The sequence below is a fragment of the Haliotis rufescens genome, unplaced genomic scaffold (assembly GCF_023055435.1).
Source record: "Haliotis rufescens isolate VD_foot unplaced genomic scaffold, xgHalRufe1.0.p SCAF_32, whole genome shotgun sequence".
NCBI classification, from domain to species: Eukaryota; Metazoa; Mollusca; class Gastropoda; order Lepetellida; family Haliotidae; genus Haliotis; species Haliotis rufescens.
In genome coordinates, this window is record NW_025964024.1 from 2,986,933 (window position 1) to 3,005,937 (window position 19,005).

At 42.8% G+C, this 19,005-nt stretch overlaps 1 protein-coding gene across 2 annotated transcripts in view; it reads left to right on the forward strand.

The window, feature by feature from the left end:
- LOC124152099 (glutamine-dependent NAD(+) synthetase-like) overlaps window positions 1-19,005 on the forward strand; it is a 45,800-nt gene that overhangs the window by 17,034 nt on the left and 9,761 nt on the right. For both annotated transcript variants that reach the window (XM_048380679.1, XM_046524851.2), the window contains 14 exons: window positions 4,134-4,250; window positions 4,987-5,040; window positions 6,453-6,594; window positions 10,258-10,346; window positions 10,457-10,574; window positions 11,079-11,210; window positions 11,675-11,749; window positions 12,443-12,570; window positions 14,105-14,256; window positions 15,749-15,917; window positions 16,487-16,622; window positions 17,489-17,595; window positions 17,761-17,892; window positions 18,250-18,319. In XM_048380679.1, the coding sequence (XP_048236636.1) occupies window positions 4,134-4,250; window positions 4,987-5,040; window positions 6,453-6,594; window positions 10,258-10,346; window positions 10,457-10,574; window positions 11,079-11,210; window positions 11,675-11,749; window positions 12,443-12,570; window positions 14,105-14,256; window positions 15,749-15,917; window positions 16,487-16,622; window positions 17,489-17,595; window positions 17,761-17,892; window positions 18,250-18,319 (1,621 nt within the window). The remainder of the gene's footprint in view (window positions 1-4,133; window positions 4,251-4,986; window positions 5,041-6,452; window positions 6,595-10,257; window positions 10,347-10,456; window positions 10,575-11,078; window positions 11,211-11,674; window positions 11,750-12,442; window positions 12,571-14,104; window positions 14,257-15,748; window positions 15,918-16,486; window positions 16,623-17,488; window positions 17,596-17,760; window positions 17,893-18,249; window positions 18,320-19,005) is intronic.

The following is a 19,005-nucleotide window of genomic DNA, read 5'->3' on the forward strand; positions in this document are numbered from 1 at the left end:
TTGTTGTACACAGGATAAGCTCCGCTCCGGAAAATATCCCCAGAATCAATTCATTTCTGATCGAAAAAGATGGTAAATATCATTATACGTGGATAAAGAGTTTAAACAAGCTATTATACGATCAAACTAAATATAAGGGAAAGAAATATTTCTGTGAAAGATGCCTACATGGGTACAGCAGACAAGATCTATTAGAAGCGCATAAAGAAGACTGTAGAGGTGTTGGACAGAATGCTATCAGGATCGATATGCCTAAAGAGGGAAAAAATATATTAAAATTTGAACATTATTGTAATCAAATGCCAGTACCGTACATAATTTACGCCGACTTCGAAGCGCTTATCAAACCCATAGAAAATACCAACCATAGCAATACTGATAATAGTTTTACGTACAAAACTCAAGAACATATTCCTTGTGGGTTTGGATATATAGTTGTAAGGTATGATGGGAAAACAAACCCGCCCGTGATTTACAGAGGTCCCGATGCAGCGGGAAAGTTCCTAGAATATCTACAAAATGAAGAGAGAATAATCAGGGAAAAATTATTGTGTAAGATACCCATGCGTATGACGAGGGATGATTGGAGTGCCCATAAGAAGTCAATGAGTTGTCACGTTTGTAATAAACCCCTGGATGGGGATTCCGTAAGAGATCATTGTCACGTCACGGGTAATTATCGGGGAGCAGCTCATAACGAGTGTAACTTGAAACTAAAAATGAACTCTCAAACAATACCCATCCCCGTTGTGTTTCATAACCTTAGGGGATACGATTCACATCTCATTATGCAAGCTATCTCGAAGACCGACGGTGGTTTAACGTGCATTCCTAACAATATGGAAAAATACATATCGTTCTCGTTGACTAAACCTATACATTATAGGGACAAGGATGGGAAATCTAGAACAAAGCAAAGTAATGGGCTTAGATTCATAGACTCCGTACAGTTTCTGTTATCTTCCCTGGACAATTTAGCTAATGCGAACAATCCCGATGACTTCGCGATAACAAATAAATATACCGATAAGATAACACGTCATTTGTTGCTGAGAAAAGGTGTATATCCTTATGAATATATGCATGATTGGTCTAGATTCGAAGAAACTGAATTACCACCCCTCGAATCATTCTATAGTAACTTAACAGAATCTAGAATAACAGATGCCGATTATGAACACGCTCTGACGGTCTGGGATAAATTAGGTTGTAAGAATTTAGGCGATTATCACGATCTGTACTTAAAAACCGATGTACTGTTACTCGCCGATATATTCGAGATATTTAGAAAGACATGTTTAAAACAATACGGCTTGGACCCGGCATGGTACTATTCAAGTCCCGGACTATCGTGGGATGCATTGTTGAAGAAGACCGGCGTAGAACTAAAATTACTCACAGATTACGATATGCACTTGTTTATTGAGAAAGGATTAAGAGGTGGTATATCGATGGCAGCTAAAAGGTATTCTAAGGCTAATAATAAATTAGTGGAAGGATACGATCCCAGTAAACCCGACACCCACATATTATATCTCGACGCTAACAATTTGTACGGATGGGCTATGAGTCAACCTTTACCCACGGGTGGTTTTGAATGGGTCGATGATATCGAAGTGAATGATATCCATAATATCGAAGTGAATAAAGGGTACATACTAGAAGTTGACTTGGAATATCCAAGTTCGTTACATAAAGATCATAACAGTTATCCCCTCGCTCCCGAAAGATTAATGGTTAATAAAGATTGGATGTCGGAATATCAACACTCCTTGATGGGTAATAGTAGGTTAGCTAACGTAGAAAAACTCGTACCAAATTTGATGGATAAGACAAAATATATAGTTCACTACAGAAATCTCCAGTTGTATCTATCGTTAGGTATGAAACTTAAGAAAATACATAGAGTTCTAAAGTTCGATCAAAGCCCTTGGATGGAGCCCTATATAAGGTTGAACACAGATTTAAGAAAGATAGCTACCAGCGATTTTTCGAAAAGAATCTGTATAAGCTCATGAATAACTCAGTATTTGGTAAAACTATGGAGAATCTAAGGAAGCGTGTTGATGTTAAATTAGTCAGATCTAATGAGGAAGAAAGACTTAGGAAACTTATAGCCAGTCCGGCTTTTAACAGAAGCAAGATATTCGATAACGACTTAGCCGCGTTGCATATGCAGAAGAGTAATATAAAATTCAACAGACCGGTGTACGTCGGTATGAGTATTCTCGACTTGTCAAAACACTTAATGTATGACTTTTATTACAACGAACTTAAGAAGCAATACGGCGATAGATGCGAGGTGTTATATACCGACACAGATTCTTTGTTGATGGAAATACAAACCGAGGATGTGTATAAAGATATGGCAGAAAAAATAGATATGTACGACACGAGCGATTATCCTAAAGATAATCCACTGCACAGCGTTGTAAATAAAAAGGTGTTAGGTAAGATGAAGGATGAATGTGCTGGGACCCCTATAGCGGAGTATGTCGGATTAAGACCTAAGATGTATTCTATAAAAAAAGTCCGATAATGGAGAGATAAGAAAAGCCAAGGGTGTTAAGAAGTATGTTGTTAAAAAGCATATCAAACACGAACAGTATAAAGAATCATTATTCAACGGTAGAACGTTCAAACACGAGATGAACTCTTTAAGAAGTTACAATCATAGGATATATGGATTAAGAATGAACAAGACATCATTATCCCCCTTAGATACAAAGAGATGGATTGATAATGATGGTGTAAATACCTATGCTTATGGTTATGGTGGTAATACCGTACCGTCGGGAACTATGAACAACTCTTCTCGTACAAATGCCCTACCCGGTCCATCTTGAAGATAATAAAGAATAGGCTCTCCTTCTTTCGTAACCAATCGACTAATGTTATACGTCTTAAGGGACCATATGGGATCGGTTGCGCGACGTAGGCCTCCTTCGAGTTCACCTGCCTGGTATAAATATCTTACCCTTACTCTATCCGGAAGTTTTCGTTCTTTGCCTCTCCTCGGTGCTGAAGATTCGGAAGTCACGGATATCATTTTAATAGCATCGGATGGTTTCTTCCCTATTAATCTCGTTACTTCATTATTCAGCGCTGATACAACGGCTGATAATCGTGTCACCCATTCGGTTGATCTCAATCGCTCGGATTTCATTTTGATCCCATACTGATAGCCAAACAAACGTTCCGCTAATGTCCTGTTAAATCTTTCGACGATAGCTTGACTGCGGTGGGCCTCTCTTTCACCACGGACGATTTTGACATCGTTCTTTGTTAACAGTTTAGTTACCGATCCCATAAACTTGCGACCGGGATCTACTTGAAATAGCTTAGGCCATTTTAGCAGTCCGCGTTTATATATGCGACTCAGTGCATTAGCTACCTCTGTTGATTCTTTTGAGGTTAATGGCTCAGCCTCTTTGTATCGACTAGCCACATCCACTACTGTTAAAGCGTATTTATACGTTTTGCGTTTTACCTTATCGTGGGGAAGAAACAAGAGGTCAGCCTGATGAACTTCATTCGTTGTAAAAATATCAAACTTCTTCCTCGGTATATAACGCGGTGCCGGTAAGTATATCTGCCACATCGCTTGTTTCTTCAACCAATCCTTGGCCACATCTTTAGATACCTTAGCCGCGGTGGCTAATTTTTTTATTGCTCCTATACCTTTCCAATATCCTCGTGGGCTATAGTAAATTTTATTCATTATTAATTAATATTGATATTTCGTTTAATACAAATCTGGCTCCAGTGGAAGTGAGCCAGAACCATCATTACCTATAAAAATTTATATCATAGACTCCAGGTGGTGGTGAGCTGGAGTCAATTTAGCTGAATCTCATGACTATCGTTGAATCGCATAATCATTTTGGCATAAAAAATTCCATCTGTAGTAGCAGTATAGGTATATAAATCCAGCTCCAGTGGAAGTGAGCCAGAACCCCTATTACCTATACTACTACAAGTGCCTATCTATGGTACTGTCAACACACAAAACACACAAGTGCCTATCTTGCCTTAGATCCGTAACCTACATTACATTTAGAGCCAAATAGCCATTCAGTACACATGTAAGATATAACTCCTGAATCGCTAGCTATGTACTTCTGTGCTTGCAGTGGGTACGCGTGTGGTGATCACTTCCACGAGAGTGACACGTTCCTGCACTCGTGGGAGATCCTGGCAGAGCTGCTGCAGTCACCCATCACTCAAGACATCATCTGTGACATCGGCATGTGCGTAACACTGTCAGAACAAGGCCATCAGTATCCCACAACGTGGATCAACATTGTATACCCTATTTCCTCTAATAAGCACCACGCCTTTAATAGGCAATGGCCTCCAATAAATGCTGTGTATGAAGCACCATACAACATAAAAAGCACCAGGTCTCTAATAAGCACTGGATATGTTAACAGTTGGATTTGAAATACTTTACTTTTAATTACTACTTTAAGAACATACAGCTCTTTTCTATGTCAATATATTAGTGACTGTAGTTATTGCAATTAGTTGAAATATTAAGTGTCATGTCTCTGGCCTCCATTACACGCCAGGCTTGGAAGCTTGTTCAAAGACTAAGTGCCAGGGTGCTTATTAGAGGAAATACGGTATTTGGTTCTGTGGCTTCTTGCTGATGTCAAGCAATACATACCCATATTGCATATTGAGTGTTCGTAATGAAAGATCGAAGTCAAAGACTCCTTGTCGTAACCCTAGTGTTCAAACAACGATTTAGAGGGGTTCCTAGATTCAAATAGTATTGCAGCAAACCACTTGGACCCTTGTCTACGTTCGCTGAGAACATTTTTGTTGATTTCTAGGAAATGAATATTATGTGTTAAGTTTGTTATCACGGTATGGCCTGTTTGTTCTCAAGATGAAGCTAGGAAAAAGGCAGTAAGGTTTTTTACGAAATTCAAAAATGTTTGCTGAGATGTGATAGTGAGACCTTTTCATCATGTTTTACAGGCCAGTGATGCACAAGAATGTGTCGTACAACTGTCGAGTTATTTTCTGTAACAAGTAAGTATATATATGCTCATCCTGCTCATCAGAATCCCAACTGATTTATTATTTCAAGATTGGTTCCTAAAGTTTGTTTGTTTTGTTTGTTTGTTGTTTAACGCTCCACTCAGCAATATTCCAGCTATATGACGGCGGTCTGTAAATAATCGAGTCTGGACCAGACAGCGCGTGATTGACATCATGAGCATCTTTCCACGCAATTGGGATACGATGACATGCATCAACCAAGTCAGCGAGCCTGACCACCCGATCCCATTAGTGGCCTCTTACGACAAGCATAGTTGCCTTTTGCGGAAAGCATGGGTTACTGAAGACCTATTCTTCCCCTGGATCTTCACGGGTCTGTTACTGAAGTAGTCACGTCATCATGTTCATATGGACTGACAATAGATCACCAGCTTATTGCAAGTACCGACCCCATCTGTCCTAAAGTTAATTTCATTCTTACATTATATTCACACCTTCCAGTTCTGGTTGTCAGTTAATTGCAGTCTCCCCTAGCTTGTTGCTATGACTACAAGCATGACAAGAGCAGTATGGTGTCATCTTCCCGAAGGAAAGGGAGGTAACTGACTATAAAAGTCCAGTTTCCACCCTTGCCGAACTAGGCTGGATTATGGAGTTATATTTTGGCTGGACTAATAAGTGTATGCATATAACCAATCAAAATCACATAACGAAATTGACATCCGGATCGTAAACTGCCGTGTAGATTTTGGCTGATTGCAGGATTTGCAAAGCATCTGTACCGCCAACTTGGCGTCAACATATATTTACCAAATCACGTGAGTTGATGCACTTCACGACGTAAGACCCCTTTCTTCACATTATAGATTTTAATTATCGATGAGATCATCTTGACTGGGCGGCGTGGGAATTGGGGGGAGGGGGAGAGGATGTGGGTAACCTAGCCATCTGCGGCTCCAGAATTCACCATGTAGAAATGCCAGAATCCTATGGTCATGGGTTCGAATCCCAGATATGGTGGGAACATGATTCTAGGTTTGTCAGCACCATACCCATGATTGTGGATTTTATCATTGTCAAAGATCTGTGTGACTCAAGGCTTTCATCCAACTTAAAGATAAAATACTGTAAATCAGGCATCAAACATAACTCACTCAAGCCTTAGAAATTTGTCTTTTTTTTTACTTGTGTAAACCTTATTACACCAGAGTTTGTACCTGGTCCTGCTTGTGACAAAAATGTTCACATTTTCTGTCAGTTTATTCGGTTCCATTTTGTAGCAAAATTGAAGCGTTGTGACCCGGCAAAGACCATAGCCCTCAAATGCATCTAGTCAGCGAGGACTACCATTACTGGATTTTTACTTGTCCTCAACACATTTAGTAGTCTTGTGATAGTGGACAAGTGTCTCTCACTGACTTCCATTGTTTGTCTGTGTGTAGGAAAGTGCTGCTGATTCGCCCCAAGAAGCACCTGTGTAATGATGGCAACTATCGTGAGACCCGGTGGTTTACTGCGTGGCGGAAACAGCGAGTTGTGGAGGACCACTTCCTGCCCCGCCTCATCCAGGACATCACAGGCCAGGTGAGGCACGCAGCAGATGCTGATGTCCTAACAACTTTCATTGACATCAATCATTGGAATGTTGTCATTGTAATTAAGTAAAGGACACAGCAGGAATATATCGAGTGCCCTTGGCAAGCAAATTGGGACAAAATTGTGATATTTCCAAATTTAATTATTTTAATGTTCTTATTTTCATAAATCCTGAAGATTTGCAAATTTTTTAATCTAAATTCATAATTTTTACTATCATTTGCTACAGACTTGTCGGCCTCTGTGAAGGTCTAGATAAATCCCTGCATGGTCCAAGTTATTTCTATCATAGATGCAGTGTGTTTGAAGAATTCTTTCTACTGGGTTGACATCATATATTCTGCACATTTCACAGTGGAAATGTTATGACATGTGTCACAGAAGAAATTTTTTTAAACTTATCCTATCTCACACTATGCATTTCGTTCTACTTCTTTAGATCCTTTGTGGAAACATGATTGAAACAAATCACCCAAACACATCCCAGCATCACCATGGCCACAACCAAGCAAATGGTTCACACACTGTAATCCCGTGCACAGCGACCTTCATGACCTGATCTTGTGAATACCCCTCCGGAAGTCACCTTGCTTGCTCTATCTGTGGCTGATGATGGCATTTCTGATAGTTTTCTTGCAAGCCATGTCCCTACTGTGCTGGTTAAACAGTCCACTCTTGATGCGTCATAGTCCCCATCTATGTCCATTTATCTAGCTACATTGAACATTCACAAGGCTCTCTTCTGTTGATTCGTCCAAGCCTGCTTCAACTTTGCCCCAGGTTGACCCTCTCAGCGCTCTTCGTTCGTTTTTTTCTCCCACTTCTTCGCGTGATGCGCCTGTTTGTGATGATCGCTCCTCTTCATCCAAAGATGCTGGCGCTGGAAAATCAGACTTCGACGGAGCAAGGATTGATCTCGCACTTCTACCGAAGGTCACTGTTCCAAGAATAGTCGTTCAAGGACTGCTCACCTTAGGATCGCTCACGCAATGATTGACAGTCGTGGGATCATCATTCAAGATTACTGGGTTGCACTCAGGATCAAATATCTCGTGATCGATGGTTGGAGGATCGACACTCTCAGGATCGATGATTGGAGGGTTGACCCTTTCAGGATCAATGATTGGAGGATTGACCCTCTCAGGATCGATGATTGGAGGATTGACCCTTTCAGGACTGGGGAGTGGGAAATCGAGTTCTTTTCTTGGCTGAGGACAAGGCCATCAAGGAGAGCGAGGATCCAAGTTTTCCTCCGGGTGCACCATGTCGCTCTCCGCCTCCAAGGATGTTGGCGAGTCTGCCAAGGCAGGCGACACGGCCTCCGAGTGACTTGCATCAGTTCGGGGCAACTGGGAACTTCCGCCTCCACTTGTTCCCATCGTAGGTGTAAGTCTGGGTTTCATTGCAGTGAAATGCATCCTGGGCAGTCCTTACGTTACCCTCCTCCTGCAGAACAGTTCAGGTTGACCCAGATTGGAACTCAACCAATGACGTCCATGCCACTTCAACGCATGTATCAGGCCAGCCAGCTCAGGTGCTCGAGGAAACCATAGATATGTTGTTTGCAAATCACACTATAGAGTGTCTAGGCCGTGACCCCGGGACTCTGCATGTACCCGTCCATCGGGAGCACCGACTTTTCCTTTGGTTCATTTCGGCTCTTTATGCGTATTACCAATCCCATCACGAAGTTCCTGCATGTTCGAGGGATCGTGTTCGAGTCTTTGTCTTCAGGCCACGCAGATCCAGATGTCCTTGTGCACCATCTCAAGTTTATGCAACGGTTTCTCCACCAGCTAGGGTTGTTCATCAACGTAGCCAAGTCCGAGACGACTTCCACTCAGTGGCTCCAGTTTATCGTGGCTCTCTTCAACACCCAACTGGGCAGAATGTAGGTCCCTCTGGACTGGTGGTTGAAGATATAGCATATCATGCCGTTGGTACTCCTTCTTTTCCAATGGCAACAGCTACACAGTATTCTGACTTCAGTGTGAGCCATTACTCAGAGGGTCAAATCAAGGACGATCCAGTGCTTCCTACAGCCTGACGATTGCCAGGTCCCGATCTCCCTGCTGATATCACTACAGTCTGAAGAGAAGCAACCTCATATCAACAATCTCAAGTTCAAGGCAGTCATCCTGCCTCACCGTGCATCACACTCATAATCCAGTAACAATTTATTGGTCATTTGGTACATAAACAAGGTGGGCTCCACCAAGTCCTGTCGCTGTCGATCGACTTCTTCCGACTGATCGACACCCTGAACATTACTTTTGGTACATCTATAGAGGTCCCTTGTCTCCAAAGGGTATTCAAGGAGGGTAGCCAGAGATATCACAGAGACTCACTGTTCTTCTACCAAGACCCTCTACAACCACACATTGAAAGCGTTTGACTCCTGCTGCTGACCTCGTAACATCACCAAGCCCACCACTGCCTCTCTGCAGCAGATCGCCGACTACCTCCATCATTCACAATCTACAGGGAAGTTAAAGAGTCCACTTTGGCTACCAATCCTGCGCTGTCATTGCTGCAACCGGATCAAAGATATCTACAGAAGGTCCATAGTTAGGATCACAACACAGGACTCTGACATTTTATGGCAGCTAGACATGTTATACCAGCTCTTACATCCGACTATTGTATTAGGAGGGCGGTCGGGTAGCCTAGTGGTTAAAGCGTTCGCTCATCACGCCAAAGACCCAGGTTTGATTGCCGACATGGGTACAGTGTGTGAAGCCCATTTCTGGTGTCCCCCGCCTTGATATTGCTGGAATATTGCTAAAAGTGGCGTAAACCCACACTCACTCACTATTGTATTAGGATCATGTCACCTGTTATGGTGTGTTTTCCCGCTCATGAGTTATTCTCTTCATGACACTAGGCATTTTGATAGATTCTTTATTTATGACACTGTTTAGCACCAGATTCCTTGTGTATTCAGGCTATTGTATCTGCGCCCCACCAGCCAACCGTGGGATAAATGCATAGTGTGAAGGATATTTTTAAAAATTTGTACATTTTACATTAAATTGTATATTTATATACTTATCCTGTGTCACACGCTATATGCCAACCCCGCATCACAGCTCCTCTAGCCTGTCAGCTCTAAGAGAAAATGATGTGGCAGGGGTATTCACGTGATCAGGTCATGCAGGTCGCTGTGCATGGGATGCACAGATAAACAGCGTGACCCATTTGTTTGGGTGGTGACCATGTGGTGCTGGGATGTGTTCAGGTGGTTTGTTTTTAGAAGCTTGGAAACTTTGTTCAAGCGAGTTTCCACATAGGATTGAAAGATTTGTTTGTTTGTTATTTAACACCGCACTCAGCAATATTCCAGCTATATGACGGCAGTCTGTAAATAATCAGTCTGGACCAGACAATCCAGTGATTGATGTCATGAGCATCGATCCATGCAATACTATACGATGTATCAACCAAGTCAGCGAGCCTGACCAACCCAATCCTGTTAATCGCCTCTTACGACAAACATAGTCGCCTTTTACGACAAGCATGGGTTGCTGAAGACCTATTCTTCCCTGGAACTTCACGGATTGAAAGAAGAAGGAAGAAATACTTAATGTGAGATAGGAAAAGTATATAAATATACAATTTGATGTAAAATTTATGAATTTTTGTTTTCATTAGAGCACAGTCTCCTTTGGTGATGCTGTTTTGTCAACTCTGGACACCTGTGTTGGTAGCGAGATTTGTGAAGAACTGTGGACCCCAGCCAGGTGAGACAGTAAACAGCTCTGGAAGGGAGGTGAATGTACTTTGTATGGATTCAGAGATAGTGAGGTCACATCCTGGCGTCTTGTGTCATGTACCACATGGTGTGTTTCAGTTCACATATTGACATGTCGCTCGATGGTGTCGAGATAATCTGCAACGGCAGTGGCAGCCATCATGAACTAAGGAAAGGACACACACGATATGATCTAGTCAGACAGGCCACGGCCAAGGTAGGAGACTAGAGTTCAAGATCACACACAATATCATCTAGTCAGACAAGCCACACATAATATCATCTAGTCAGACAGGCCACACACAATATCATCTAGTCAGACAACTTGAGACAAGCCACACACAATATCATCTAGTCAGACAAGCCACACACAATATCATATTATAATATGATCTGGTCAGTCAAGTCACACACAGTATGATTTTATTGGCTAAGTCATTTTTCAGTTTTGCAGTTTTCAATATGTGCAAATATAGGTTTGTGTAGTGATAGAGAAAAACACATTTGTGTTCATGGATCTATGCTTCTTACTTTCATTGTAACAAATGTTATATTTGGGATAAGACTTTCTAAGTAAAGTACAGATTCTCATACTTTTTTGGGTTGAGTCCCATCCGGGATTCGAACCCACACTTACTTTCATTGTTTACTTTTTGATTTCATGATTGAACCTCATAGCTACCGTGATGTCCTCCAATCACAGCTCTCGTATGTTTTACAGTGTGGTGGAGCCTATCTGTTCTGTAATATGATTGGCTGTGACGGGGAGAGAGTGTACTACGACGGTGGATCGATGATCTCAGTCAACGGGGAGTTGGTGGCACAGGGGCCACAGTTCTCGCTGCAGGAAGTGGTGAGTGTGTGCTCGTGTTGGACTGTGGTCCTAAGGAGGAAACATGCTAGGTACTGAATTTGAGACTAGGGCGCAGCATTTGAGATTAAATGACATCCTTATTGACTGACTGAGTGAGTTGGGTTAACGGCCTTTAAACAGTATTCCAGCTATATCACAGCACGTCAGCTTGATGTGGGAGGAAAGACAAAGTGATGCAGATCTAAGACGTTTACCACTTTGGTGAAACACACGAGCCCTGGTATGGTTTTGACAAACTTCGTAACATAATTGGAGCAAACCGAGATTTAAACCCACGATCATAGGTTTCTGTCATGTTCAAGGGATGCAACTCTGCACAGCTTATTGGGGCACCAGTGACTCCCAAAACATTATTATAGTGAATCTTGAGTGTAATTTTATCTATATGTGTCAAAGTAAAATGTATAAAAACTATCTACTCAAGTCACTCTGATATTTTACAGATCGTTACCACAGCAACCATTGACCTTGAGGATATTCGAATGTTCAAAAACTCAGTTCGCAGTCGATCAGAGTCGGTAAGTCCATCTAGATACTCTCACCTGGCATTGTGAACTATATTCCTGCTTCTTGTTAATGATGTTTGGACAGTTCATACAAAGTCTAGCTAATACATTGATTATTGCTAAACATATTTCAAAGATATTAATTGCTTCAAAACAAAGTCCCACAAGAGGTACTGGGATCAATTTAGGATTCCAAACTGAGTGCCCTTGTTGGGCAAATTGGGAAAAATCATTATATTCATACTATGTTCCTATCTTCTTAAATACAGATGTATTTAATGATGTTTAACATATTGTAACACCCATTCTTGCCTAAAGGCGAATATGCTTGTCATAACAGGCAACTAATTGGATCGAGTGGTCAGACTCACTGACTTGGCTGATGCATGTCATCTTTTGTTTGTTTCTTTGTTGTTAAACGCCACACTCAGCAATATTCAAGCTATATGACGGCGGTCTGAAAATAATCAAGTCTGGACCAGACAATCCATTGACTGACATCATAAGCTTCAATCCACGCAATTTTCTTTTTTGTCCTGTTATCAGTGAAATACATGTGATATGTACAAGGCCATAACATTTAATGATAACATGAATTGGGAAAAATTTACTGATATTTGCTGCGGACTTTGTGTTGAATATCGGCCTCTGAGTGTGTCTTGCTAAGATCCTGAGGTATAACCCACTGTGTACTTGTACCCCCAGGCCAGTCAGTCACCCATCTACACCAGGGTCACTGTGGACTTCTCGCTGTCGGAGGGGGAGGAATACAACCTGAAACCTGTCTCGGACCCCGTGGAACCCCTTCGCCACACCCCAGAGGAGGAGATCAGGTAACTGAGGGCAACTATGAATGACTTGGGGTATAAATGGCCCAATGGGGCTAATTGAATCAAGGACATTATCACACGTTTGTTTGTTTTTTTGTTTGTTTAAACACCGCACTCAGCAATATTTCAGCTATGTGACTGTGGTCTGTAAATAATGAAGTCTGGACTTAGAAACCTATGACTGACATCATAAGCATCGACATGCATCAACCATGTCAGCACGCCTGACACCCAATCCCATTAGTCACCTCTTATGACAAGCATAGTCGCCTGTAATGGCAAGAATGGCTTGCTGAAGACCTATTCTACTTCACGGGTCCATTATCACATGTATTTGGTTCCAGCAATATTAAATAGACTGCATAGTTTGTACAAGTGTGGGGAAATGAACCAAGCGTCTACACTGTCTCACAGCCCCGGGTTATTATCCCCCGCCGCGCGAAAGCGCGAAGCGGGGGATATAGTATTCACGACCGTCCGTACGTACGTCCGTACGTCCCACCTGTTTGTTGCCGCGATATCTCAAGAACTAAACACTGGATTGTCTTCATATTTGGAACTATGGTGTATATACAGACTCCGCAGACACCAGTCGGTTTTGGTGACCTTGATCCCATTTTCCAGGTCACAGCAGACAAATCTGCTTTTAGAGTTGGAAAACGGTGTTGCCGCGATATCTCAAGAACTAAACACTGGATTGTCTTCATATTTGGAACTATGGTGTATATACAGACTCCGCAGACACCAGTCGGTTTTGGTGACCTTGATCCCATTTTCAAGGTCACAGCAGACAAATCTGCTTTTGGAGTTGGAAAACGGTGTTGCCGCGATATCTCAAGAACTAAACACTGGATTGTCTTCATATTTGGAACTATGGTGTATATACAGACACCGCAGACACCAGTCGGTTTTGGTGACCTTGACCCCATTGTCAAGGTCACAGCAGGCAAATCTGCTTTTGGAGTTAGAAAACGGTGTTGCCGCGATATCTCAAGAACTAATCGCTGGATTGTCTTCATATTTGGAACTATAGTGTATATACAGACACCGCATACACCTGTCAGATTTGGTGACCTTGACCCCATTTTCAAAGTCACAGCAGGCAAATCTGTTTTTGGAGTTGGAAAACGGTGTTGCCACAATATCTCAAGAACTAATCGCTGGATTGTCTTCATATTTGGTACTATGGTGTACAGGCGGGGGATATTTCGTCACTCTGTGACAAATACTTGTTTTGTATGTTATCTGCCTGACAAGATGACATTAGCAATGTTCAAGCAGCATATAGTGAGAAACGCCAGAAGTAGGTGTAACAATTTGTGCAGTTGTGGGGAATTGAAATTAAGTCTCGATGTGACAAGAGAATGGTTTTACCACTGGGCTACTCTGACGTCCTCTTCAGTGGTAACATGTAATGTGGCATGTAGTGTGCTGTCTGATACAGACGCTGCCTGAGACCCATGCAAGAATATTTTCTAGGGATAAACAAGACATATTGTTGATGTTGCTGCTGTAACCGATGCAACTCTGCCTCCAGCCTCGGTCCAGCGTGTTGGTTGTGGGACTACCTACGTCGCAGTCGGCAGGGGGGCTTCTTCCTGCCGCTCAGTGGGGGCGTCGACAGTTCCAGCACAGCCTGCATCGTCAGCTCCATGTGTCATCTAGTGTGTCGGGCTGTCCAGGCAGGAGGTATGTAGGGTCCAGCAAGTAGACTTTCAGAAAAGGACGTTTGGAAACATGTGGCCTTTTTACCTCACCTGGACTGCTAGAATTAGCACACAACACACATGTCCTTTTTTTCCGCAATATTTTCTATTTTGACCTTGTTTTGACCATGCTCTTAAATTCTCTCAATATGCACTTTTTGCTCTGTAAACATGATCTTGAATTCTTTCAAAATTCATTTTTTGCTCTGTAAACATGATCTTAAATTCTCTCAAAATGCACATTTTGCTCGATAAACATGCTCTCTGATTGGCAGACGGAGGAAACTGGACTTTGTCATGTATGCTTCACCTTATGATGACATCATATTTTGTTCCAATCATAATAATCAATATTATCCCATAGGGTTAGAAATAACCAACTTCACACAAAATCTAATTGCGCTGGTGCAGATGTCACTTCACGCACAGCGGTTTAGTGTTTCCGTCATCCCGACAGCATTGTTGACCTCATTCTAATCCTATTGTGACGTAAGGTTGGAATGACGTCACACTAGAGACAACGTTGTAGCTGAAGATTATTGACATCCTTCAACAACTGTGGTTTTCTAAGACGGCAGTCATGAGCAGTGCATTTTTCTGGAGGGGAGCTAAAAAAAATTAGGAAATAATGGATAATAAAGAAATTATTATACAAACATATGTGTTACACTGATCAGATGAAATTGTCGCTCTCAGTCGGGGATTTCAAAACTTCTGACACTCGTTTCGTAAAATCAGTATGACACACATGCTCGTTGAATGATATCTATGTATGTTGTGTTTTCAGCACTTACGTGACAATGGATCATGGATCAATGGTACCTCCTGTTATCTGCTTTAGGTCCCGAGTTTGGTAAACAATGTCCGATTGAGGATTGTTTTATCAGAGCCCTGGCAAAAACTATTCAGATACACGTATTAAACATTCTGATCTTGGTTACACTGAAGTTGACTGAAACTTTCTTTACTTAAACATATATGCATGCATAGCCAAACATATATGCAAACATTAGCAACTTGTTGTGCAACCATGCAGTTATATTGTTATTGTCATTAAACAATATATCATGTGACTAGCCATGGGTCAGAGTACTCCCGTGGGTACCCAGGTCCTACTCAGTACCCACCTGACCCGAGTTACCCGTCCCAGCCCTAATCTGTATTATGCTACGTGTCATTGGTCAGAGTACTCCTGTGGGTACCTGGGTCCTACTCAGTACCCACCCGACCCGAGTTACCCGTCCCAGCCCTAATCTGTATTATGCTACGTGTCATTGGTCAGAGTACTCCCGTGGGTACCCAGGTCCTACTCAGTACCCAACCGACCCGAGTTACCCGTCCCAGCCCTAATCTGTATTATGCTACGTGTCATTGGTCAGAGTACTCCCGTGGGTACCCAGGTCCTACTCAGTACCCACCTGACCCGAGTTACCCGTCCCAGCCCTAATCTGTATTATGCTACATGTCATTGCCAGACAAAACAGTCCTGGAAGATGCTCAGCGGTTGGTTGGGGAGGAAAACTATGTCCCCAGTGACCCCCGGGATTTTGCCAGTCGGATTTTCACCACCTGCTACATGGCCTCGGAGAACAGCTCGGAGGAGACGCGCACCAGGGCCGTGGGTCTGGCCCAGCAGATTGGCAGGTGAGTCAGACCTTGGGTGTGTCGGTCAGTGAATGAATGTGATGCTTACCATCGCTCCCTGTCTCAGCAACATCCCGGCAGGCCGGTAACAGGACCTGGTGCAAGCAAACCCATGGGAGATAGCGTGAGCATCGACCCATGGTTGTTGGGTCCAGTGACACTGGATCAGTCAGCTGAGACATGGTATTATGACCTGGAGCTAACAAACTCATGAACAATAGTGAGAGCATTGACCCATGGTTGTTGTGTCAAGTGACACACTATTTCAGATCATTCACCATTAGAATACTATGCACAGTCAGGAGCCATGATCACCACCAAACTCCCATTAAGTTTCCTTTTACAAACTTTTATGGCAAAACCATGTAATTTGGTAAATTAGGAGTAAAGATTTGATTGTATCTTGCCAACGTTATCCATCTAATGAATTATTTAGTGTCAACTATGTTTCTTCTTCAAACATCAACTCCTTGTACACCAAGCCAGCGGTGTGCCCATGTTAGCCCCTGTAGCATGTAGGACGTTCACAGGAAGTCTTCATGACAATACACAGCATCTGTTACTTTCAGCTACCACCTCAACATCAACATCGACGTCGCAGTGAAAGCCATCCTCGCCATCTTCACCACTGCTTGTATGGTTGTTCCAAAGTTTAAAGTTCACGGGGGTGGTCTGAGAGAAAACCTAGCTCTACAGAATGTTCAGGTATGCATCTCATCACCTACAGAATGTTCAAGCATCAAGGACGCACCCTGGAATTTCAAAGGAAATTCTCTGAACATTCAGTGCAATACTTGTATGGGGGCATGGGTGGCCCAGTCGTTTAAAGAGCCGCAATTTGCTGCGCTCAGTTGTGTCCTTTGGGCACACCTGAAATGTATGATTGTGGGTTTGAATCGCGGTTCGCCCCGTTTATGTTTCTAGGTTTGTCAGCACCATACCTTGCTCGTGGGTTTCACTGAAGTGTTTAACGTCTGTGACTTGCATCACTTCGGGCTTTCCTCCCACATTATGCTGACACACCGTGATATAACTGGAATACTGTTAAAAGTGGCGTCACTCACTCACTCCGTTAACGTTAACTATCCTTGGGGCATCAAACAATGGGGATTCAAACAGTTGGTGCCTCGCAACCTATGCTGATTTTAGGAGATGACTAAATGAATCGGGTGGTCAGGCTCTATGACTTTGTTGATGGCATGTCAACGTACCCTGACAGCATGTATTTTTGCTCATAATATCAGTTGCTGAATTGTCTGGTCCTGACTTGATTATGTAGAGGCTGGCGTTATATAGCTGGAATGTTGTTCAGTGCGGCATTAAATAATACAATAAACTACGGTTATAACGAACTTAAAGGGACTGCTAATTTTAGTTCATATAACCGTAGTTCGTTATAAGCATATATACAGCATAACTACAGCAAATAGTCAGGACCAAAAAAGTAAGTTCGTTATATCCGTCAGTTCGTTATAAGCGTGTTCGTTATAACCGTAGTTTACTGTATACACACACAATCCTATAGGCATCAATGTCACTCTCAAACTGAATCTTTTTCCTCGTCACTTCAGGCCCGTGTGAGGATGGTCCTTGCCTACCTGTTTGCTCAGCTGTGTCTTTGGGCCAGGGGGCGGTCAGGCGGACTGCTCGTCCTGGGCTCGGCCAACGTGGATGAGAGGTGAGACTCAAGTTTATAATTAGAAATAACAAAAGTTGCGATTTTGCGTCTTAAAATAAAGCAGCATTTCTGGTTGTAACTGAAATACTGTCTACTGGCGGCGTTAAGCCCAACTCCCTCACTGTTGATGAGAGATGCCCCTGACACTGTCCATGTACTCCCCAGTCTCCGTGGCTACATGACGAAGTACGACTGCTCCAGTGCAGACATCAACCCCATCGGGGGCATCAGTAAAACAGACCTTCGTCGCTTCATCCAGTATAGCATCAATAGGTACAAGCTGACTGCACTTGCCAGGTAACTCGTCTATGTCTCCTTCAACTGACTTATGGCTACATCTGATTTATAAAACAGACTGCAAAAGGGGTCATTTGTTCAATACTTGCATTGTTCGATCTGTCAGAAGAGAGAAAGAATTCATTTAAAATTTAAATGACAAATTTTATCAGTGACATTATATCTTTCTTCTGAAAAATCACTAGCTCCCTGATGGTCACACCACAGCATTCAGGTTGAAAATACCATCTTCCCCAACTGTCAGCTTGTGTGTCTGGATCAGATGCTGCTGTAGTAGGGCTGCTGACAATGCTTAGACCCTACTTAAAGGTTCAAGTAGTGCATGGTGTTCTCTCATGCAGTGTCTGTCTGTTGCAGCATCTTGAACGCCCCACCCACTGCAGAGCTGGAGCCCCTCACTAATGGCCAGATTGCACAGACAGATGAGGTGAGGCAGCTAGTTGCGTAATGATTCCCATTCCCTGCTGATGATGGATGGATGGATGGATGGATGGATGGAAAAGGGTTGATGGATGGATGAGTTGATGGATGGAATGAGTTGATGGATGGAAAGGGTTGATGGACGGATGGGTTGATGGATGGAAAGGGTTGATGGATGGATGGGTTGATGGATGGAAAGGGTTGATGGATGGAAAGGGTTGATGGATGGATGAGTTGATGGATAAAAAGGGTTGATGGATGGAAAGGGTTGATGGATGGATGAGTTGATTGATGGATGGGTTGAATATGGATGGGCTGATTGATGGATGAGTTGATGGATGGATGGGTTGATGGATGGATGGGTTGATGGATAGGTGATGGATGGATTGGTTGATGGATGGATGAGTTGATGGGATGGATGGGTTGATGGATAGGTGATGGATGGATGGGTTGATGGATGGATGAGTTGATGGATTGATGGGCTGATGGATGGATGGGATGATGGATGGATGGGTTGAATATGGATGGGCTGATTGATGGATGAGTTGATGGATGGATGGGTTGATGGATAGGTGATGGATGGATGGGTTGATGGATGGATGAGTTGATGGGATGGATGAGTTGATGGATTGATGGGCTGATGGATGGATGGGATGATGGATGGATGGGTTGAATATGGATGGGCTGATTGAT